The 23825-nt window shown below is 43.0% G+C and overlaps 1 protein-coding gene across 1 annotated transcript in view; it reads left to right on the top strand.

The window, feature by feature from the left end:
* The first annotated feature begins 8609 nt into the window (after nt 1-8609).
* Nucleotides 8610-23825, top strand: part of STK17A (serine/threonine kinase 17a) — a 96689-nt gene continuing 81473 nt past the window's right edge. Inside the window, exons 1-2 of the mRNA XM_089691200.1 lie at nt 8610-8701; nt 13440-13633. Coding sequence (XP_089547326.1) covers nt 13452-13633 — 182 coding nt within the window. The 5' untranslated portion in view covers nt 8610-8701; nt 13440-13451. The remainder of the gene's footprint in view (nt 8702-13439; nt 13634-23825) is intronic.

The raw sequence follows: 23825 nt of genomic DNA, 5'->3' as shown, positions 1-23825 counted from the left end.
TCTGATGACGAATTTCCCCCACGAATCATTATCACTCAATTCTGCAAGTGGTTCTGATTTACTATCGCTGTTCTAAAACCGCTTTTGACGTAAAGGGGACGCTTTTTGGACGCCATGGACTTTTCTAAGTTTCCAGGCAGAAAGAACATTCAAAATGCAGGCAGGGCGCCGGACAAAGCAGTAGGGACAAAATATATGTGAAATGCATTGAAACAGCAATGACAGCAAAAATGAAATTTTTAAAAAATTTCAAATTTCCCGCCGGTTCCGGAGCCCATACGTCCCGACGTCACAGGGACCGGAAAACACAGAAGCCGGATGCCGGCATCGGCCGGAGGAGATGGCCGGGGACGCTGCAGGGGACGCATCGCGGGAGCGAAGGACAAGGTAAGCTCTGCAGGGACTCCCTGAGCAACGCCGCATGGTAAGCCCGAGTGTAGCTCGGGGGGGTTACCGCTTTTGGTATAGAAATTTTACCCCGAGCTACACTCGGGATTACCGTTAAGCCGAGACCCATCTGCGGATCGGGAGGCTACATGCTGTGTTTTTGCTCAGATTGTGATTCATAACTGTATATGCACTGTTATGCTTTCTTTCTTCTAATAAAAATTTTTTTTTGCAAAAAAAAAAAAAAAAAAAGAAAAGAAGTCTGGACAAAAGTACACAATTTAAAGCAATGAGAGTTTTCCTTTCCAATGCCCTATACATATAAATACAAGCCATGGCTTATCTCAACAGTATATCATATACATAATTTATTTATACATTTAAATGATCATAATTACTTGTTGGCACAAGCGGGATTGATTAGTTTGAGACTAACTGTATTTAGAGTGGATGCTTATTCGAAGTTAATTGTAAATTAGTAGTTGACAGTGAAATATTAGATGTCAATACAAAATGAAATCAGGCAATACACATGCTTTAGGCCACAGAGACTAATTAACTATATGACTAGTGGCTAGGGTTAAAATCAAATAGTTATATTCTGAAATGTAAATTTCTCTTTTCTTCTTTATTTTCGCTAGAGACCAGAGTCACTGAAAGACCAATTTCATAGTTTTGAATAGAGGGGGGAACCACTGCCAGCTTTTCATTGCTAAGGCAGGAAAAGGGAAAATAGGATATATGGTGACTTTCCCTTTGTACAGGACATATAATTTTAATAAAACCAATAGTTTGTTCATTAAAAAAAATGAATTGCTTGAGCCAATGTTATTTTTTCAAAGTGTATTTGTTTTTATGAGTTTATAAATCATCAGTCTTAGACAAGCTGTCCATGTAAATAAACTAGATTGGGATTTTAGGGGCATTGCCGTGTATCTCCCCTGCCATTACTGTTACACTGTATACAGCAGGGGCGGACTGACAACTCATGGGGCCCCCGGGCAATAGGGGATCATGGGGCTCCTGTGTCCTTGCACAAACTCAAAAAAACCTATGAAAAAGGTACCAGGGGCATCTCATGGGGCCCCCTACTGACCCTGGGCCCTCGGGCAGTGCCCGAGTTTCCAAATGGTCAGTCCGCCCCTGGTATACAGTATAATCAATCTGTGTTTCATAAGGCTTGGTTCACACCTGTGCTGGTCATTGCCATTGCAGAACCTGCACCTGTTCCTGCAGCCGCAATCACCCGTACATTGAAATGCAGGAGATGTGGGTGTGTGCCATTCATCTCAATGGCTTGCCGTCCACATTGGAAATCGCACCTGCACTGGGAACCACACTGCACTTGCAGTTCCCGTGCGGGCTTCAATTCCAAAAATGGTGCAAGAACCTTTTCCTTGCATTTTAGGAGGCATGGTAGCCCATTCAAATGAATGGCATCAAATGGCAGCACAACCCAGCTGATAGGTATTTTTCTTGCTTTTCTCGCACCCATAGAGCTGTGTCCAGAATTGACTTTGACGCTGGGTACGTCCTTTTTTTCAGATATAACCTATGCAGCAAGGGGTCTCTCTGATCACTCTCTCCTAGTTCTAACATTGCTATTACAATTAGATCCACCCCGCTCCCCTTTGAAAGTGAATGCCTATTGGTTATCGCTAATTTCTTACCTGGAAAATATACTGATAGACTTAGTGGTATACGGTACCACTAATAAGTCCTCCGTGGCACTCCCTGTATATTGGGATTCACTGAAAGCTTAACTGAAAGGGATCCTTATTTCACAAATCTCACAAAGATCAAAAAGCAATCCAGAGCATGGGAAAAGTCGCTAGCAGATAGAGTAGCTCGGGCAGAGTTACAATATATTGTCAATCTTACTGCAGACAATCAACTTGAATGGATGTAGAGTCAGAAAGCTTACGCAGAAGTTTCTCTCAGGAAGGCAGAACAGAAATGTCTTCTTCTCCTACAGCCTTACTATGAGGAGTGGGAAAACACAGGCCACCTATTAGCTACTACTAATAAAGTTTCAAAGACTGTCAACATATATTTTGGAAATTCAAACACCCTTAAACACCATGGTATCTACTACTCAGGGGATCTGCACAGTTCTTTGTGATTTCTATCATGATTTATACAGTAGTAAGTTCTCATACTCCAATGAGGACCTATCCAGCTTCCTTAATCGTATTAAGCACCAGTACTGTCAATAGCAGATAGAGAGGCATTAGACTCCCTTCTGACTCCCTACATTGCTCTGCTCACTCTTATACACTGCCCTGCTGACCTCACATCCTTTGTCCCCCTGACATTTTTCAATGCACCCCAGGGGTGGACTGACCATTTGGAAACTCGGTCAGTTGGGGGCCCCATGAGATGCCTCTGGTGGGCGAGTACACGGGCCCCATGATCTATTATTGCCCGGGGGCCCCATGAGTTGTCAGTCCACCCCTGGTCGCTGCACATAATGTGCCCGAGCCCTTGTGTGCTTTTTTTTTTTGAGGTACAGAAAACCTCAGGTGTCTGTACATGGTGTGAATGAGCCCTTTGGGTATTTACCCTTACACCCCGGTCACATCAAACCCAAATTTGAAATTGTGCGACTTACAATGAAGTCGTACAATTTCAAAGTCGGGTGACATGTCGATTTCAGGTGCAATTTGAAAGACATCTGACACAGATGTCTATGCCAATCGCACCAACAGTAGCGCATGTACTTCTTTAGAAATGGGCAAAGACACAGGGGCCCCATGATCCCCTATTGCCCGGGGGCCCCATGAGTTGTCAGTCCATCCCTGCTGCACCCCCAAATCAGACAGGCTAGATCAGACCCTGATGTAACTGTCGCATTGCTGGAAGGTGGAAGTGTGCATCTTGAGACGTTTATGACTGCTTTAAGTTATAACTAATAGAAAAACTTTTCTTTTAGTTTTGGATAGAGTGGAGAGGAACTGGAACTCCTGTCACGTTTCCTTTGCTGTCTGTGCCCCCATTAGGAATGTGCCCAAATGCATCTGAAGCTGCGTTGACAACGTGCCTAAAGCCACGCTTTGCAAACGCATTTAGTGCTTGAGCATTCATTCATTTCTATTTTTATAATAATTTTTATTGATTTTCAAAGAAGGTAAATACATTACAAATTGTGAAGGCCTCAGTAGCGTGGCATAGCCGTCTTCATGAGGTAGATTACAAAAGCCTTTATAAACATACAAAGAAATGTTAACTGATACATTCAAACATATAATGACTATTTAATCACAACAAAACTCAACTGTTTGACCCAGATAAGTGGAAGCTGATAAATGTTAGTGGAGTGGGATAGTGTAATGCAAGCACCTATAAATAACAATTGAGTGCGTCTAGATTGTGGGCTATTGGGGGGTTTCTATTAGTTGGTGGTGCCTTGAGTTGACGGAGGGTAAAGGATGTAAGGGGCATGGGCCTTAGTCACCTCATGTACTTTGAGTTTTCCCAAGCAGTTGGTAAGTTCAGCCTTTGGATACCAATCCGAGTAGTGGAAGGGTTCCATATATGATGAAATTTCCACTGGAGAGAAAGACTGCTCCATGAATCTCCGCCATCTGGCGATGAAGCGATGGGTAGATTTTAAGTTCTGAACAATGGTATTAAATCTTTCTAGTGTAAAAAGAGTTGTCAAGGCCTGCTTAACTATACATGAGAAGGGTTAATCCACACTTGAAGAATAGTTCTGTGGGCCAGTAATATACAGATGTGGGCTCACTGAGGAGGAGGTCTAGATGGAGATGAGTCAGTTGGGTCCTTCGGGCCTTCATATCCGAAAATGCAAATCCGAGGGTCCTTGGGAACTTTCACTGTACAGTTCCAAGAAAAAGTATGTGAACACCTTGGGATTACGTGGAGTTTTCTCCATTTGTAGACAGTCTGTCTTACCGTGGACACATGAACATCAAGGCTTTTGGAGATACTTTTGTAACCCTTTCCAGCTTCATGCAAGTCAACAATTCTTGATCGTAGGTCTTCTGAGAGCTCTTTTCTGCGAGGCATGGTTCACATCAGACAGTGCTTCTTGAAACCAGTAAACCCAAAACAGGTGTGTGTTTTTTAAGGGCAGGACAGCTGTCAGCAACACATCCAATATCATCACACTGATTGGAGTCAAGGTTGGCTCACTCCTGGCTCCGATTAGCTCTGGGAGAAGTCATTAAGCTAGGTCCTCACATACTTTTTCCTCCCTGCACTGTGAATGTTTACATGTTATGTGCAATAAACCATGGCAACATCTAATGTTTGTGTAGTATTATGTTCAGCAGACTGTGTTCTTCTATTGTTGTGACTTAGATGACGTTCAGAGCACATTTTATGCCCAATTCATGCAAAACTCCACGTAATCCCAAGGGGTTCACATACTTTTTCTTGAAACTGTATGGACTGAGCATTCATTCATTTCAATGGCCAGAATTATTTATTCTGGCCAGTGAAATGAATGAACGCTCAAATATCTGGTGAGCCTAAATGCCTTTGCAAATCACAGCTTTAGGGGCATTTCTAACTGTTCTTTTCTCCTACCAGGAGGAAAGGCATTCAGAAGACCTGTGCAAACGCACAATGTGCATGAGACCTAACGATAGCTAAGGCCACTTGAGCAACGCTACCGCTTTGTGTTTTTTAACTAATTGTTAGAGCAGCACCAATCATTTGAATGGGTCTCCCTCTGCTCTGTAAATGCCCTAAAGACGCTCATAAAACAGAATCACAACTATAAACAGCAGTCAACAGCGGTTGTATATAAGTGGAACGTAATTAGAATAGTTAATGTTCTAAACCAGCCTTTCTCAACCAGGGTGCCTTGAGGTTTCTTCAGGGGTGCCTTGAGGTTTCTTCAGGGGTGCCTTGAGGTTTCTTCAGGAGTGCCTTGAGGTTTCTTCAGGGGTGCCTTGAGGTTTCTTCAGGGGTGCCTTGAGGTTTCTTCAGGGGTGCCTTGAGGTTTCTTCAGGGGTGCCTTGGCAAAATCTCTGAAAATTGCCAAAAACGTTTATACAAACCAGCAAATGGACAAGCCTGCCTTTTAGTTACACAAAGTGACAGGATTTCATTGTGCGCCATTACGATCTTCTAGCCTTTGGCGTCCTAACAACCAATGACATCATCAGTTGATAAGGAGGATGTCAGCTACCTTCACTGCATCCTATTTTGACCTTCTCCTGCCTCTCTCCATCAGTGCTGGGTTTACATTAGCTCAGTGATGGAGAAAAACTGAAGGAGAAGAGAAACACTGGGATACTAGTCAGTACCAGTGTGCAAAAGTGTATTTGCTTTGGAAGAATAAGTCACCTCTAATGTTGGGTGTCCTACATGTGTGGATGTTGCTTCGTTATATAAAACTATTAGAATAGTTTTTCACATTTTAGAATGGCGTGCCTCAAGACTCCCCATAATTTTACAGGGTGCCTTGACTGAAAAACACGGTTCTAAACGACATGTCAAAAAGTAGAAATTGAACAAACATTATTGTGTCAGTTAGTTAGTTAGTGCCCAGAAAGGGTTGTCTGTCTGTAGCTCAACCGCCGACATTGGTCCAAGGGTACAGCATTTAAGATGTACTAATATGCTACCAGACTAAGAGATGTGTAGGAGATCTCGCGGGTTGTAGGACATCCCCATGGAAGAGCCAAAAAAACGGAGATCAAAGGAAGAAAGGGAAAGGAAGAAGTAGAAGCCAATTGGAGAGGATGGTCATCCAGAACGCCTGAGTTCAATTGGAAAGTTTAAAAAGGCTATAGTGAGGTGAAGCTGCTCACTGAAATCTCGGGATGGGCATGTCGGATCCATGGAGTCCAAGTTTTGAGGAATCTCTCCTGGGTGTCTGAGAGGATGCTAGACAGTTACTCGTTTATTAAAAAGAAGTCAAGGTGGCGGTGAACTTCTGTAAAGGATACGAACTGCTGTTTCCAGGATTTCGGTATGGTCGTTTTTCAGTGTCACCTATCAGTGCCAGTCAGTGCCATCTATCAATGCCAGTCAGTGCAGCCTATCAATGTCAGTCAGTGCCGCTTATCAGTGCCAGTCAGTGCTGCCTAACAGTGCCAGTCAGTGCCACCTAACAGTGCCAGTCAGTGCCACCTAACAGTGCCAGTCAGTGCCGCCTATCAGTGCCAGTCAGTGCCACCTATCAAGGCCAGTCAGTGCCGCCTATCAGTGCCAGTCAGTGCGCATCAGTGCTGCCTAACAGTGCCAGTCAGTGCCACCTATCAATGCCAGTCAGTGCCGCCTATCAGTGTTAGTCAGTGCCGCTTATCAGTGCCGCCTATCAGTGCCCGTCAGTGCCGCCTATCAGTGCCCATCAGTGCCGCCTATCAGTGCCGCCTATCAGTGCCCGTCAGTGCCGCCTATCAGTGCCCGTCAGTGCCGCCTATCAGTGCCGCCTATCAGTGCCATACATGAGTGCTGCATTTCAGTGCCCATCAGTGATGCCTGTCAATGCCCATCAGTGCAGCCTCATTAGCGCACATCAGTGAAGGAGAAAAATCACTTATTTACAAATTTTATAACAAAATATAAGAAATAACTTTTTTTTTTCAAAATTGTCAGTGGTTTTTGGGTTGTTTAGCAAAAAATAAAAATCCCAGAGGTGATTAAATACCACCAAAATAAAGCTCTATCTGTCTAAAAAAAATGATAAAAATTTCATATGGGTACAATGTTGCATGACCGCGCAATTGTCATTCAAAGTGTGACAGCGCTGAAAGCTGGAAATTGGCCTGAAAAGGAAGGGGGTAGAAGAGCCCGGGGGGTAGGAAGGGGGTAGAAGTGCCCGGTAGGCAGGAAGGGGGTAGAAGTGCCCTGTAGGCAGGAAGGGGGTAGAAGTGCCCTTTAGGCAGGAAGGGGGTAGAAGTGTCCTGTAGGCAGGAAGGGGGTAGAAGTGCCCGGTAGGCAGGAAGGGGGTAGAAGTGCCCGGTAGGCGGGAAGGGGGTATAAGTGTCCTGTAGGCAGGAAGGGGGTAGAAGTGCCCTGTAGGCTGGAAGGGGGTAGAAGTGCCCTGTAGGCAGGAAGGGGGTAGAAGTGCCCTGTAGGCAGGAAGGTGGTAGAAGTGTCCTGTAGGCAGGAAGGGGGTAGAAGTGCCCTGTAGGCAGGAAGGGGGTAGAAGAGCCCTGTAGGCAGGAAGGGGGTAGAAGTGCCCTTTAGGCAGGAAGGGGGTAGAAGTGTCCTGTAGGCAGGAAGGGGGTAGAAGTGCCCTGTAGGCAGGAAGGGGGTAGAAGTGTCCGGTAGGCAGGAAGGGGGTAGAAGTGCCCTGTAGGCAGGAAGTTGGTAGAAGTACCCTGTAGGCAGGAAGGGGGTAGAAGTGCCCTGTAGGCAGGAAGGGGGTAGAAGTGCCCTGTAGGCAGGAAGGGGGTAGAAGTGCCCTGTAGGCAGGAAGGGGGTAGAAGTGCCCTGTAGGCTAGCAGATAAAAAGGTGTTCGACATTCCCGCAGGTTTGAAGATTTTTGCCCATTTTTCGAGCGTTTAGATGTGCAGAATGAAGTGTGACTGCAGGATGGGGGCAGGACGCGGCCAGGGCGGGCAGGACGAGGGCAGGACGTGGGCAGGACGGGGGCAGGACGCGGCCAGGGCGGGGGCAGGACGAGGGCAGGACGGGGGCAGGACACGGGCAGGACGGGGGCAGGGTGAGCAGGATGGGGGCAGGACTCTGGCAGGACGGGGGCAGGATGCGGGCAGGACGGGGGTAGGACGAGGGCAGGGTGTGGGCAGGACGGGGGTAGGACGAGGGCAGGGTGTGGGCAGGACGGGGGTAGGACGAGGGCAGGGTGTGGGCAGGACGGGGGTAGGACGAGGGCAGGGCGGGGGCAGGACGCCCAGGTGTGATGGGGTCATGGTACACTTCTAATGAAATGGATTCCAAATGCTGACATTTACATTTCAAGCTGCACTGATAATATTTCATCCAATCCTGGGGAACATCGCACATTATCGCCATTAATAACACTGTAACCCGGATTATCGTGAATGATCCGCAACCCCCCTCCTCCCCCCCTCACTACATCTGTCACCTCGGCTGCCGGGACACCAGCGCCACGTCTAGCTCAGCGCCCCCTAGTGGATACGCGGGTCACACCAGCCGGCTTAGTTTGTTTGATGGGCACCTTGAACCCCGCCTCCTCCCGCCTGCCCGCCCAGTAAAAAAGCTTGCAGTGGGCGGTGCTGTAGGTGCATTGTGGGCGTGTCGTGTTATAGCTGGGTGCGGAGGCGGTGTTGGCTGTGGTGAAGGCAGTCTCAGCCGTTGGATCTGTGAGTGGCGGTGTGTGCGGCTCTCCGGTTCCGTGTACAGGACGTGGTATGTGTGTCTTCTATCCCGGCCTCCTCCGCACACAGCTGACTTCTAGGACCGGCTCTGTGCTTTACCTCAGCGGGGGAGCTCTGTAGGCAAGTCCTCACCCTGCTATGGACGTCTATGGGGAGAGCTGAGGGCATGGGGAGGGCGGTGATTGGAGGGATTAGCGCAGCTAACACATGAGCGCAAAGTGACAGCTTTTTAGCCCGGGCCAATCAGATTTGAACGTGACAGTCACGTGTTCAAAAATAAACATTTTTTTTTTTTTTCCTGGTGGAAATCTTCCTGACCTGTCCCCGGGGTGATCCTGTGTGTACACTGATGCCTGGGGGGGGGGGCAGGGGACACAAGGGGTTAACGTGGATCTATAGCTGGCACGTGACTGTGGAATAGGGAAGGGGTTACCACCACCATTCCTAGTTTGCCTGATGACGTTCAAAATGCCTGAAAAGTGTGCGGTCGTATGTTTGCATGTTAGGTCCATGATGGAAAGCGGCGGTTTTCTGTGCAGACAGCGATGTTTGCAGCATTGCATGTTTTAGTTGCCTTGCACTGCTTTTTTTTCTTTCTCCCTTTTTTTTGTTTTGTTTTTTTACCTTTTTATTAGCGTTGCATAGTGGCCCTTTATTCGTGTATCATGTGCGGCAATACGCAGGCATGTGTGGTGAACGGGGAAAGTCTCGCCTGCGCAGGGATCAGAGATGAGCTGGGGGCTCCTTGGAACTCCTCTCATGCCAAATGTTGACTTTTATTTATTTTTTTTTAAACTCCGAATGAGCTGCATGTCATTCCCACCCCACAGTCCATGTGGTACTTGTCTGTTAATTCACCGGATTTATTTATTTTTATATATATATATATATATATATATATATATATATATATATATATATATATATATATATATATAATTTTGTTTTATTTAAATATCTAAAAAAATATATATAACATATATTTAAATAAAACAATATTTTTTTTTATATATATAATTTTTGTTTCATTTAAATATCTAAAAAAAAGAATAGATATAGATTTATTTATTTTTTAGATATTTAAATGAAACAAAACACACACACACACTTTTTTTTGTTTCATTTAAATATCTAAAAAATAAATAAATAAATCTATATCCTTTTTTTTAGATATTTAAATGAAACAAAAATTATATATATAAAAAAAAAATATTGTTTTATTTAAATATATGTTATATATATTTTTTTAGATATTTAAATAAAACAAAATTATATATATATATATATATATATATATATATATATATATATATTGTGTGTGTATCATTTTATGTTTTATTTAAATATATATCTGTGTGTGTGTGTGTATGTATGTATATGTGTGTATATATATATACGTGTGTGTATCATTTTATGTTTTATTTAAATATATATATATATATATATACACCTCCGGAGAATTAACAGACAAGTACTGCCCATGTAAATAAAGGGCAGCAGGTTGGGAAGGGCCCGGCCTGCAGTTCATCAGGGTGAAAGAGCTCATGATCACCTAGAGATGTCTTCATCTCCTTTCTAGCAGTAACCTGTGTTTATCCAGTGCAGAAAAAAGCAGGTCACTGCCAGGGGCGGACTCACAGGGGCAGTGCCCGAGGGCCCAGGGTCAGTAGGGGGCCCCATGAGATACCCCTGATACCTTTTTATTAGGCTTTTTTGGGTGTAGGCGAGGACACGGGCACTATGATCTATTATTGCCTGGGGGCCCCATGAGTTCTCAGTCCACCCCTGGTTGCTGCACATGTGCCCGAGCCCTTGTGTGCGCTTTTTTTTTTTTTTTTTTTTTTTTTAAGTGTAGAAAACCTCAGGTGTCTGTACATGGTGTGAATGAGCCCTTTGGGTATTTACCCCTACACCCCGGTCACATCAAACCCAACTTTGAAATTGTGCGACTTACGATGAAGTTGTACAATTTCAAAGTCGGGTGACATGTCGATTTCAGGTGCAATTTGAAAGACATGTGACACAGATGTCTATGCCAATCGCACCAACAGTAGCGCATGTACTACTTTAGAAATCGGTGCGGCTCCGACCAGGTCGGAACCGCACTGATATGACCGCTGTAATTGCGGCCAATGGGGTGCGATTTGCAAGTCGCATGCCAGTTCGCATCCCATGTGACCGGAGAGTCTAAGTGGAAGTTCAGTCAAAAGCTGACTACAGCTAAACCTACTCCCATCCCCGTCCCAAGCCTAACCCATCTAACCCAGAATTGGAAAGATCTGTACTTCCCTGTTCTGCAGCCAGTCCAGTCTAATGTTTTATCCAGCCACGGCTTCTGTGTAGAGGAGAGATCGCCAACATCAGCCGCAAATGCCGTGGAGGTAATGTCACCCATAGACTTACCTTTTGTTGGCTGACCCTCCTCTACAGTACACTGAAGCCGGCGCTGACAGCTGGTCATGGGACCGGACCAGAGCGGCTTCAGAATAGCTAAGTATCCAGATCTGTTCTTTACGGGGTTAGATGGAATAGGTTTGGGTTCCTTTCACACTGCAATATTGCAAAAAATGGAGAAACAAAAAAAAAGGGCGCACCGACCTAGTGCATTATCGTTTCAAATATTTATTGAAGAAACAAAGTAAGTATCATACTCACAATAGACATAATAACACAGGCATGTCAAACTGAACAAGATGTATGATCCAAACAACGTCTGAGTCCATAAGATGGAACCCTGGACGACCAACTGGCTAACGCGTTTCAAGGACACAACCTCTTCCTCAGAGCCAACCTCGGTCCTTCCTCAGGTCGGCTCTGAGGAAGAGGTTGCGTCCTCGAAACGCGTTAGGCAGTTGGTCATCCAGGGTTCCATCTTGTTCAGTTTTTATGTCTATTGTGAGTATGATACTTACTTTTTTTCTTCAATAAATATTTGAAAGTATCATACTCACAATAGACATAAAAACTGAACAAGATGGAACCCTGGATGACCAACTGCCTAACGCGTTTCGAGGACGCAACCTCTTCCTCAGAGCCGACCTGAGGAAGGACCGAGGTTGGCTCTGAGGAAGAGGTTGTGTCCTTGAAACGCGTTAGCCAGTTGGTCGTCCAGGGTTCCATCTTATGGACTCAGATGTTGTTTGGATCATACATCTTGTTCAGTTTGACATGCCTGTGTTATTATGTCTATTGTGAGTATGATACTTACTTTGTTTCTTCAATAAATATTTTAAACGACAATGCACTAGGTCGGTGCACCCTTTTTTCTGCTTCTCCATTTGTATCCAGTGTATTTGGACCGCCCCGGTCTGTTGAGGGCAGCAAGCAGTGCATATTCCAGAACATCCCTATTGGGTCTACTGAGTCTTTTCCTAGTGCAGGAGAAAAGTGTTTATTGTGTAGTTAGTGCAAAAAATGTGGTGAAAATGTATGGGTTTTTTCTTTTTTTTTTTTTTTTGCATTGTGCACCTGTGAAAAATGCAACGCAGGTGTTTTGTTTTTTTTTTTTTTTTTTTTTTTTTGTGTGTGTGATGCGTTTTTCCATTCATTTCAAAGGGAATATTTTTTTGTTTTTGTTTTTTTCACCCTCAGTTTTAGTTCTGGTGACAAGTTACTAGATGAAATAGAAAAGATAGAACTGCAGACAACAAAAACCTGACAGGGATATGAACCCTTCTTGCTCTGTCCAAACCAGAAAAAAAGGTGTGAATTTGATGGACTTTAAAGGATACATTTACCTTTTGTAACATGTCACATCCGAATTCAGGGTGCAACATGTTACTGTCGCAACAGCCCCTGCACCCCCCCCGATCCCACTTTGTGACCGCGAGCTGGGGATCTTCTCCCTGCATCCGCTGTCACAATTTAAAAAAAAAAAAAAAAATCTGTGGTCCTGTCATTCATTCAGAGTTCTGAGAATAGAACTACAAGTACCAACAGCCTTTGCAGCTGTCAGCTTGCAGTTCTCAATGAACATCCACGGCAACTATTGAGCTCTCTGGGTAGTTTGTTGATCCTTCCTGTCATTCAGTAACTGCCTTCCTGTACCAGGTATGGGCAGACAGTTTGCAGGAGCCTGAGATTGTATTAGTGATTTGCTGATCGTGGGTGCAATGTAAGTAAAAAAAAAAAACCCAAAAACATAAAAGCACTTCTTCTTCCTTTTTTTTTTTTTTTTTTTTTTTTTTTTTCTTAACCTGCAAAAAGATGTGCGTTTTTATTTGTTTTAAGAAATTGAACTTCACTTATTATTTATTATTATTATTATTATACAGTATTTATATAGCGCCAAAGGGTTTGCTCAGCGCTGTACAGTAGCAAGGGGGACAGAACATGAGACAAGACAGTAACAATACAATACACGAGGGGATCGAGGGCCCTGCTCCTTGGAGCTTACAGTCTAGGAGGGAGGGGATGGTAATACAGGAGGAGATGGCTGTGGGGGATGGAGTGGTAGGAGGAGTGGAGGGGATCGGTTGTTAGGTGAAGGTGGGGTAGGCTTCCCTGAAGAGATGGGTTTTCAGGGTGCGCCTGAAGGTGAGGAGGGTGGGGGACAATCTGATGGATTGGGGAAGTGAGTTCCAGAGGATGGGGGAAGCTCTGGAGAAGTCCTGCAGTCGGGCGTGGGAGGAGGAGACCAGGGAGCTAAAGAGTGGGAGGTCTTGCGAGGAGTGAGGATTACGGGTGGGGTGGTATTTGGCACTTGTTAAATGAATTCTGTCAGTGGGGTGGTAGACCTCTGATTTGTGACACTTGTCTTTCTTGTCAAGGTTGTCATCGGGATGATCCCAGAAGAAAACTATGGCATGATGGATAAATATTGTAGCACCCCACGCACTGCAAGGAGGCAGCAGGAGAGGAGAAGTCACGAGAGGCCCGGTCTTCTTGGAGAGCCTAATACTCCGATCCAGAGCCAGCCATTTACATCTCGTTACACTATGGCCCCTGGGCATGAGCTGGGCAGGTGAGGACCCATTTTTTATGATTTTATTTATTTTTTTGTGAGCAAAACATCACAACCCATGTTAATAAATTCCAGGTCTGTGTTTCCAGAGGTGGAAAGGCTGGTTGACTTAGGAGTATTGTGACCAGAAACAAACTCTCCCGCGCTCTGAGACCCAGATAGGTGGTGGGTAGATGGAACCAGAACTGGAAAAATTCGACCACCAGCGCATATAGGGTTGTGCAGCTCCAAACAAGGCTGGGGAAGCCCGACCAGTACTGCAAAGCGAAACAAAAAGCGCACCAACCTTGCGCATTACCTCAGCTACCAAATTGTATTCAATACAGAACGATACTCACAAACAGCGAAGTAATTCAAGCATTTAGGTCCTCAAAAGGGACTTGAACATTAGGCAGCCTGCGTGAGTCCCATCTGAGGATGAAGGGCATCTCTTCGAAACCCGTCAGCTGTTCTGAGTGTCTACCCCTAGAATGGGACTCACGCAGGCTGCCTAATGTTCAAGTCCCTTTTGAGGACCTAAATGCTTGAATTACTTCGCTGTTTGTGAGTATCGTTCTGTATTGAAAAACATTTGGTAACTGAGGTAATGCGCAAGGTTGGTGCGCGTTTTTGTTTTGTTTCGCTTTGCTGACTTAGGAGTATATTTGTATTTCAATGTTTTTCTCATAACTACAATGGGATTGTTTGTGTTTTTTTTTTGTTTTTTTTTTTGTGTCCTTGAAGTTGTGCTCTGCTGTGGGATGGCTTACAGTTTTTGCTTCATTGATGGACGCTTTCAGTGCAGGATGGCTTTGATTTGTAGTTTCAAAAACAAATGAACTGGTGCATTCAGCTCTGCCAAGAACAGCAACTGTCATTTGGACTCCTGCTGAACAAACTGTTGAATTGGCATACAGAGTAATGATTATGACTGCTAATCTGCTGACTTTTTTTTTTTTTTTTTTTTTATTGGCTTTATTACTGGATATTTAATTTTGTGTGCACAAACTTGCAGGTTCGCTCTACTTTTGCTTGCCACAGTGTAAAAAATAAGAGGCCTTCAACAGTTTGTCTTGATTTGAGTACTCAAATGGTTTAAAATTTTACACGGCTTAATGATGTGAAATGGAGGATTTAGTGAAACTGGTCTTCCTGAAATGTTACCACTTGTTCTGTTTCCTGTGTGACTAATGCAGAAGTTCCTCATTTCTCTGAGAAACTAAATTGGTGATATAATGATCTATGTAATGCAAGATTCATCCAAAGAAATGTCTACTTGTGTACAGGAAGTGACTATCTGTTCTGGTAGAAATTCAACGGGTAAAAATGTTCATTGTATTTTGCTGTCTTTGCAGATGAGCTATTATTATTATTATTATTATTATTATTATTATTATTATTATTCAGGATTTATATATTATTATTATTCAGGATTTATATATTATTATTATTCAGGATTTATATATTATTATTATTCAGGATTTATATATTATTATTATTATTATTATTATTATTATTCAGGATTTATATATTATTATTATTCAGGATTTATATATTATTATTATTATTCAGGATTTATATATTATTATTCAGGATTTATATATTATTATTATACAGGATTTATATATTATTATTATTATTCAGGATTTATATATTATTATTCAGGATTTATATATTATTATTATACAGGATTTATATATTATTATTATACAGGATTTATATATTATTATTATACAGGATTTATATATTATTATTATACAGGATTTATATATTATTATTATTCAGGATTTATATATTATTATTATTCAGGATTTATATATTATTATTATTATTCAGGATTTATATATTATTATTATTCAGGATTTATATAACGCCAACAGTTTGCTCAGCGCTTTACAATATAACGGGAGACAATACAGCAACAATACAGTTCAATACAAGAGGGATAGGAGGGCCCTGATCCTGGGGGCTTACACTCTAAGTTGACTTTAATAGTATGTTAATGTGCTATTTTAGATGTGATCAGGTAACTGCCTTAGCAGGATGATAATCCTTTTTTAGTTAACCACTTCCAGTCCGGACACTTTCACCCCCTTCCTGACCAGGGCAATTTTTTAGCTTTCAACGCTTTCACACTTTGAATGACAATTGCGCGGTCATGCAACACTGTACTATGGGTATGAATTTTTTGACCATTTTTTTGAGACAGATAAAACTTTATTCTGGTGGTATTAATTCACCGCTGGGATTTTTTTTTTTATTTTTTATTTTGCTATGTAAATGAAATGTCCAAACATTTTGAAAACGTTTTTCTTATAAAATTTTGCAAATAAATAGGATTTAATCATAAATCTTGGCCAAAATGTATTCCGTTATCTTTTTAGTAAAAAAAATAAGCCAAATTTGTTTAACCAAAAATTATAATTTTTAAACATCCTTTTTTTTTAACTTTTTTTTTTCATACTGTCACCCAAGCAGTACAGTGTCACCTACGTTTGGGGGGTGATGAAGATTTTTTTTTTTTTTTTTTTTTACACCCATATAGGATGTAAAAGCAATAGTTTCTCTATCTCTATCTCTCTCTCTGTCTGCGTTCTTGCAACCATTGAGAACTACTGAGTGAGCTGTGATTGATCACAGCTTGTCACATGGTCCAAGGCTGTTGTGAATAGCCTTGTACCATGTGACCTCTGTGATCATTCACAGATTTCACACGTAGTAAGCAATGATGTCACAAGTGGCATCTTGCTTACTACTTTGCATGTGATCACTGATTGGCCATTCAGTGATCACATGATCGGGACCTCGTACAGAGGTCCCATCCGATCGGTGTTTCACCGTGTCCGGAGGACACAGTGGGCACCGGATCGCGGTGTTGCGGGCTCCCGGGGAACGCACAGAAGCAGGGTGTGGGGAGGCCGTTTATAAACTGCCACCCAACCCTGCACTGCCACCGTTCGGCCGTTTTATATACAACGGCCAATCGTGAAGTGGATAACTTTATATGTACTAGGTGTCATGTTAGTAGTTTGTAATGTCTTCATAATGCATGAAGGCTGGTTGTGTATTAACATACTGACATTTTCTATGCGGTTTAAGTCCAGCAGCCATTGACTTCAAACACTAGTCAGAGGCTGGTTTTCCAGCATGACTTAAATGTTGTCCGGTTCCTGCTGAACTGTGCGATTTTTTTTTTTTTTTTTTTTTTTTTTTTTTTTTTTTTTTGATAGAGTGGAGAGGGATTAGTGCTCTTGACCGTTTTTATTACTGTCTGTGTCCCCATTAATGAGATTCTCTTTGTTCTGTTTACCATGATCATTGAAAGTTTTGGGTTGTTCCCCAGAAAAGTAATAGGGAAATCTTTGAATGGGGCTCTAGGTCTGGTGACCTAGGAGTCCACAAGGAATTCCCTTAATTTTCAGGGATTTCCTGTTTAGATTTGGGACAGGAAGTGAAGGGAAATCTCCACAATGGGACACACAAAAATCTAATGGGGGGGGGGGGGGGAGTTTTGCCTATAGTTCTTTTAAGGAGAGCTTTCAGAAGGTATCGAGATTTCTAATTTGTAGTTCATCTGATTGATCTAACTGATAGTATACTCTGTTCTGCCTATGGCAATTGATCAGAATCCAACGGGCTGTGGATTAGAAAAGTCACAGAAATGTAACCAGTTGGTGTGTATAGGTGATACTTTCCTTCCACTTGCATTGGCTTGTATGTTTTGTACTGCACCTGTTCAAGGCTGATGGTCTCTTTTAGACTGAGAGTTTGCTGGCACTTATATGTGAGCTTTCTGACTTTGCAGTATTTCAAAGATGAGATTGACAAATGTCTTATGTCAAAGCCACCAGCAAGGAGACCACTTAGCAGCAAAGTAGTGACATCAGCAAATCTCCTGAGACTAGCAGTCATAGACGACAGTACCTTAGATCTGCCTTCGGGCTTCTTCAGGGGTGCCTTCGGGCTTCTTCAGGGGTGCCTTCGGGCTTCTTCAGGGGTGCCTTCGGGCTTCTTCAGGGGTGCCTTCGGGCTTCTTCAGGGGTGCCGTCGCAAAATGCCCAAAAATTGTATACAAGCCAGCTGATGGATCAATCGATTTTCGTTAAACAAAGCCACAGGTTTTCATTGTGCACTTTTATGACCTTCTAGCTGCTATCATCCTAACAACCATTGACATCATCAGTTAAGGAGGATGTCTGGTGCATGCACATCATCCTTGTTTGCCCCTCTCAGCACTGGGGTCACATTAGCTGAGTGAGGGTGAGAAAATGAGAGACACAGTGGAATACTAGTCAGTACCAGTGTGCAAAGGTGTATTTGCTTTGGAAGAAGAGATCACCTCCTAGCGTTGGGTGTAGTGGATGTGTGTAGAAGAGATTTTTACATTTTAGATTGGGTTGCCTTGAGATTTGTGCAGAATTTTAAAGGGTGCCTTGAGTGAAAAAAGGTTGAGAAACACTGCCTTAGATCTTGTACTGCAGATATACAGCCATGAGGCTGCAGACATAGGAGTGCCTAGGTACACAATTTTTTTAAGGCTATTCAATAGGCACACACAGGCGATCTTGGCAAACTTAGGTCCACGTTATGCCGACAACTAGATTTGTGGTCTCTTGCGGCACATCGCTATTGGGCAGCACAGTGGCTAAATGGTTAGCACTTCCGCCTGGCAGTACTCGGGTCGTTGGTTTGAATCCCAGCCACGGCTCCTCCTGCCTGGAGTCTGCATGTTCTCCCTGTGCCTGCGTGGGTTTCCTCCGGGTACTCCGGCTTCCTCCCACACTCCAAAGACATGCTGGCAGGTTAATTGGATCCTGTCTAAATTGGCCCTAATATGTGTATGAATGGGAGTTAGGGACCTTAGATTGTACGCCCCTTGAGGGTTAGGGACTGATGTATATGTACAATATATATGTAAAGTGCTGTGGAAATTGACAGCGCTATATAAGTACCTGAAATTAAAAAAATATATATATATATATCTCTTCGTGTGTGTGTGTCTCTATCTTCAGGAATGTGTGTGTGTGTGTATATATATATATATATATGTGTGTGTGTATATGTGTGTATATATATATATATTTACAGTGGGGATGGAAAGTTTGGGCACCCCAGCTAAAAATTTGTATTAATGTGCATAAAGAAGCCAAGAAAAGATGGAAAAATCTCCAAAAGGCATCAAATTACAGATTAGACATTCTTATAATATGTCAACAAAAGTTAGATTTTATTTCCCTCATTTACACTTTCAAAATAACAGAAAATAAAAAAATGGCGTCTGCAAAAGTTTGGGCCCCCTGCAGAGTTAATATCTTGCACTGCCCCCTTTGGCAAGTATCACAGCTTGTAAACGCTTTTTGTAGCCAGCCAAGAGTCTTTCAATTCTTGTTTGAGGTATCTTTGCCCATTCTTCCTTACAAAAGTCTTCCAGTTCTTTGAGATTTCTGGGCTGTCTGTCACGCACGGCTCTTTTAAGGTCTATCCATAGATTTTCAATTATGTTGAGGTCAGGAGATTGTGAAGGCCATGGCAAAACCTTCAGTTTACGCCTCTTGATGTAATCCCCCGTGGATTTCGAGGTGTGTTTAGGATCATTATCCATTTGTAGAAGCCATCCTCTCTTTAACTTCAGCTTTTTCACAGATGGCACCAAGTTACCATCCAAAATTTGCTGAAATTTTATTGAATCCATTTTTCCTTCTACTCGTGAGATGTTCCCTGTGCCACTGGCTGCAACACAACCCCAAAGCATGATTGATCCAACCCCATGCTTAACAGTTGGACAGAGGTTCTTTTCATTAAATTCTGCGCCCTTTCTTCTCCAAACGTACCTTTGCTCATTCCGCCCAAAAAGTTCAATTTTAACCTCATCGGTCCACAGAACTTGTTTCCAAAATGCATCAGGCTTGTCTATATGTTCATTTGCAAAGTTCAAACGATGATTTTTGTGGTGAGGACATAGAAGAGGTTTTCTTCTGATGACTCTTCCATGAAGACCATATTTGTACAAGTATCTCTTTATAGTGGAATAGTGACCACAACTCCAGTGTCTGCCAGATCTTTCTGGAGGGATCGTGCCGTCAAACGTGGGTTTTGAATTGTTTTTCTCACAATCCTGCGAGCTGTTCTGTCGGGTATTTTTCTTGGTCTTCCAGATCTTGCTTTAACTTCCACTGTTCCTGATGACTGCCATTTCTTAATTACATTCCGAACAGAGGATATTGACATCTGAAAACGCTTTGCAATCTTCTTATAGCCTTCTCCAGCTTTGTGAGCGTCAACTATTTTCAGTTTCAGTTTTCTAGACAACTGCTTAGAAGAACCCATGGTGCTGATTGTTGGGGCAAGGTCAGATGAGTCTGGGCATTTAAAACCTTTGAGATTGACATCACCTGGTCTTCCCAGACGATGATTGAGAACAATCCATGACACTGGCAGGTCTCAGCTTGGCAAAGGGGGCAGTGCATGCTATAAATTCTGCAGGGTGCCCAAACTTTTGCAGACGCCATTTTTTTGTTTTCTGTTATTTTGAAAGTGTAAATGATGGAAATAAAATCGAAGTTTTGTTGACATATAAGAATGTCTAATCTGTAATTTGATGCCTTTTGGAGATTTTTCCATCTTTCCTTGGCTTCTTTATGCGCATTAATACAAATTTTTAGCTGGGGTGCCCAAACTTTCGATCCCCACTGTGTGTGTGTGTATGTATATGTATATATGTGTATATGTGTATGTGTATATGTATGTGTGTGTATATATATATATATATATATATATATATATATATATATATATATATATATATATATATATATATATATATATAAATTTTTATTTTTTTTTAGTTCATGAAACATAGGCATTTGAATCAAGTTTTCATTGGCTAACTTGGTTTCCAGAGTAGCTGACAGTACAGCATATTTTGGACCTCGCTGGCTATTGAGGCATTCCTCGACTTTTACTGTTCAGTTTATTGCAAGCTAAATGAAGGTGGTAAATATCACACGGCAGTGACAAAGTCTGGGAAGCTGATTCATTTTCTGCTGTCCTTCTGTACCATCACTGGGATTGCTAATGCGTAATAAATTTATTGGCACCACCTACATCCATCTTATTATTTCTTTGAGTGGCTGATGGATAGTTTTACGTGGTACGCTACACAGAATAGGCCTGACTTCTCCTTTTTATTCTGTGTACATATAGAGTGCTGTCACTTGGCCGAGGCAAAGGTATTCTGGCCACGTAAGCATGTAAAAGTGTAAAGTTCTTCTCCGTTCCTGGTATTGCAATATGCGCAGAAACATGTAGTTGTGTAAACGTACGTACGCACGTAGACAACAATGCATCTATATCCAGATCAGTAAAAGTGTGTAGGTTTTTTTTTTTTAACTCCCATGTGCAAGAGGCCCTAAAAAAGCTATAGGTGGTCTAAAGTGGCCTTTTCCAACCAGCGTCCCTTCAGGTTTCTTCAGGGGTTCTTTGGTAAAATGCTTAAACATTGCCCAAAAATTGTACTCAAGCCAGTGGGTGGATGGAGCCTGCCTTTTGGTTCCATCAAGCTACATTTTTTTTCATTGTGCACCATTACAATTTTCTAGTTGCTGGCATCCTAACAACCAATGATGTCATCGAATGATGAGGGCGTCGGGTGCCTGCATGGCATCCTTGTTTGCCCCTCCCCTGCCCTTCTCTGTCAGCACCGGGGTCACATTAGATGAGTGAAGGACAGAAATTGAGCGAGAAGAGAAACAATGGAATACTAGTACCAGTGCAAAGGTGTATGTATTTTGGAATACCGTATTTTTTGCTCCATAAGACGCACCTAGGTTTTAGAGGAGAAAAATTATGCTGAACCAATGGACTGCGGACCCAGTACAGGGGATGACCAGAGACTGCGGACATAGTACAGGAGATGACCAGAGACTGCGGACACAGTACAGGAGATGACCAGAGACTGCGGACCCAGTACAGGAGATGACCAGAGACTGCGGACCCAGTACAGGAGATGACCAGAGACTGCGGACCCAGTACAGGAGATGACCAGAGACTGCGGACCCAGTACAGGAGATGACCAGAGACTGCGGACCCAGTACAGGAGATGACCAGAGACTGCGGACCCAGTACAGGAGATGACCAGAGACTGCGGACCCAGTACAGGAGATGGACCAGAGACTGCGGACCCAGTACAGGAGATGGACCAGAGACTGCGGACCCAGTACAGGAGATGGACCAGAGACTGCGGACCCAGTACAGGAGATGGACCAGAGACTGCGGACCCAGTACAGGGGATGGACCAGAGACCGCGGACCCAGTACAGGGGATGGACCAGAGACCTTTTGGGGAGGGGGGGAGCGGGTACCTGAATTAGACAGGTACCTGCTCCCACTTCTGCGGAGTTGTCCTTCCTTCTTCCCGCGACCTGTCCTGTCCCAAAAGACACTGGACCATTCACAAAGCGCTGCGCTTCTCGCGCATGCGCAGTGGGCACCCGGCTGTCACAGAAGCCGCCGCGGGAACACTGCAGCGCTGGAGCGAGAAACTGGTAAGGCCCTGCAGGAGAGAAGAGCTGAGCGGCCGGCCCGATATTCTGACATGGTGGCGGCAGAAATACCAGACCGGCTGCTTTACATTCTCTCCATAAGACGCACTGACATTATCCCCCCTTTTTTTGGGGGGGAAAAAAGTGCATCTTATGAAGCGAAAAATACGGTAATCGCCTCTGATGTTGGGCATCCTCCATGTTGGGCATCCTCTATCCTCCATGTGTGGATGTTGCTGGGTTTTGTAAAACTATTAGTTTAGTTTTTACATTTTTAAAATGGGGGTGCCTCAAGATTGTGCCGAATTGTAAAGGGTGCCCTGACGGGGGGGGGGGGGGGGGGGGCTGAGAAACTCTGGTCTAAAGTGAGAATAAAGTACTACAGTGTCATTGTAATGGCTTCTATATCTTCTTAGGAACGCATCCGCTTGATATGATTTAATGACATGGATGTACTCCGAACACGTATGGTTGGCATTTTATACAGCGGAAGTTAGATCTACTCATGAAGATAATGACACGTCTTCTCTGGTGAAGATTATAGCTTTTATCTCCTCTGTACTGCCAAAAGCTATGATTTGTTTATTTATTTTTTCCTCCTTGACCAGTTAGACCAACTTTTACAAGCCAGTCCTGCCTGTTGCAAACTCCTAAATATACTCTGCAAACCATAGCAACTAATTGGTCGCCATCTGTTTTCTGTTGGTTCAGGTAAATAAGTATGTAGCTGGTTGAGACTGATTTACGTTGAAGTTCTCAGTCCCAGGCAAATCTTTGAAGTGATATTAAAACAATTTATCTAATTGAGCTGCTAATAGTAGAACTTGCTTGCACTTGCTGTTCCTCCTGAGCCTTTTTCTTTCTTTTCTTTCTTTTTTTTTTTCTTCACAGCTTCTGAACTGAACTCAATAAAAGCCAATGTGTCCATGCAGACACAGGCTTTTATCAGAGTTTAGGGGCAGTTAAATGCAGAAGAATCATGTTCAGGAGAGGAATGTTCCCCCCCCCCCCCAAAAAAAAACCCAGAAAACACGGCAAAAATGTATAAGCGCTAGCATGTTATTTCAATGGCAAGTATTCTGGTCAATGAAATAATAAATGAAGTATATCCTAGATTGTAAGCTCGAAAGAGCAGGGCCCTCGGACCCCTCGTGTATTGTTTTGTTACTGTATTGTCTCATGTTCTGTCCCCCTCGCTAATGTACGGCGCCAAGCAAACCCTTTTGGCGCTATATAAACACTATAATATAATAAATAGAACCAGTGCCACGGAAAATATAAATAAATCAATAAGCTGCAAAACCTAACCTATAGGGTGTACTAACTAAAAAAAAAAAAAAAAAAAAAAAAGAGAGAAAAACAGGTTGCGCTAAAGTGTATACAATTTAAGCATCAAACCAATAATAATCAGTGAGAAAAACAGAAAATGAAAAATATAAAGTCCAAAAATATAAAGTTCAAATGTATAATCTATTATCACCAAGTGAATCCACCACCAAAATCGGTTAAATAAAACTCACCAGAGCAATATGCTGATATAGGATACACCCGCATAAAGCGCTTTATCCTCTGGGAGCGAAGATTGGTAGATGACAGCAACAATAGTAATATTGCAGGATGAGCTCGAAGGAGTAATAATCTGCAGAACTGAAGATCCACTTCAAAGATACCGAA

The sequence above is a fragment of the Staurois parvus genome, unplaced genomic scaffold, assembly GCF_062004578.1.
Source record: "Staurois parvus isolate SC_StPar_1 unplaced genomic scaffold, SC_StPar_1.0 ptg000554l, whole genome shotgun sequence".
In the NCBI taxonomy this organism is placed as follows: Eukaryota; Metazoa; Chordata; class Amphibia; order Anura; family Ranidae; genus Staurois; species Staurois parvus.
This window is presented reverse-complemented; position numbering and strand designations above follow the sequence as displayed.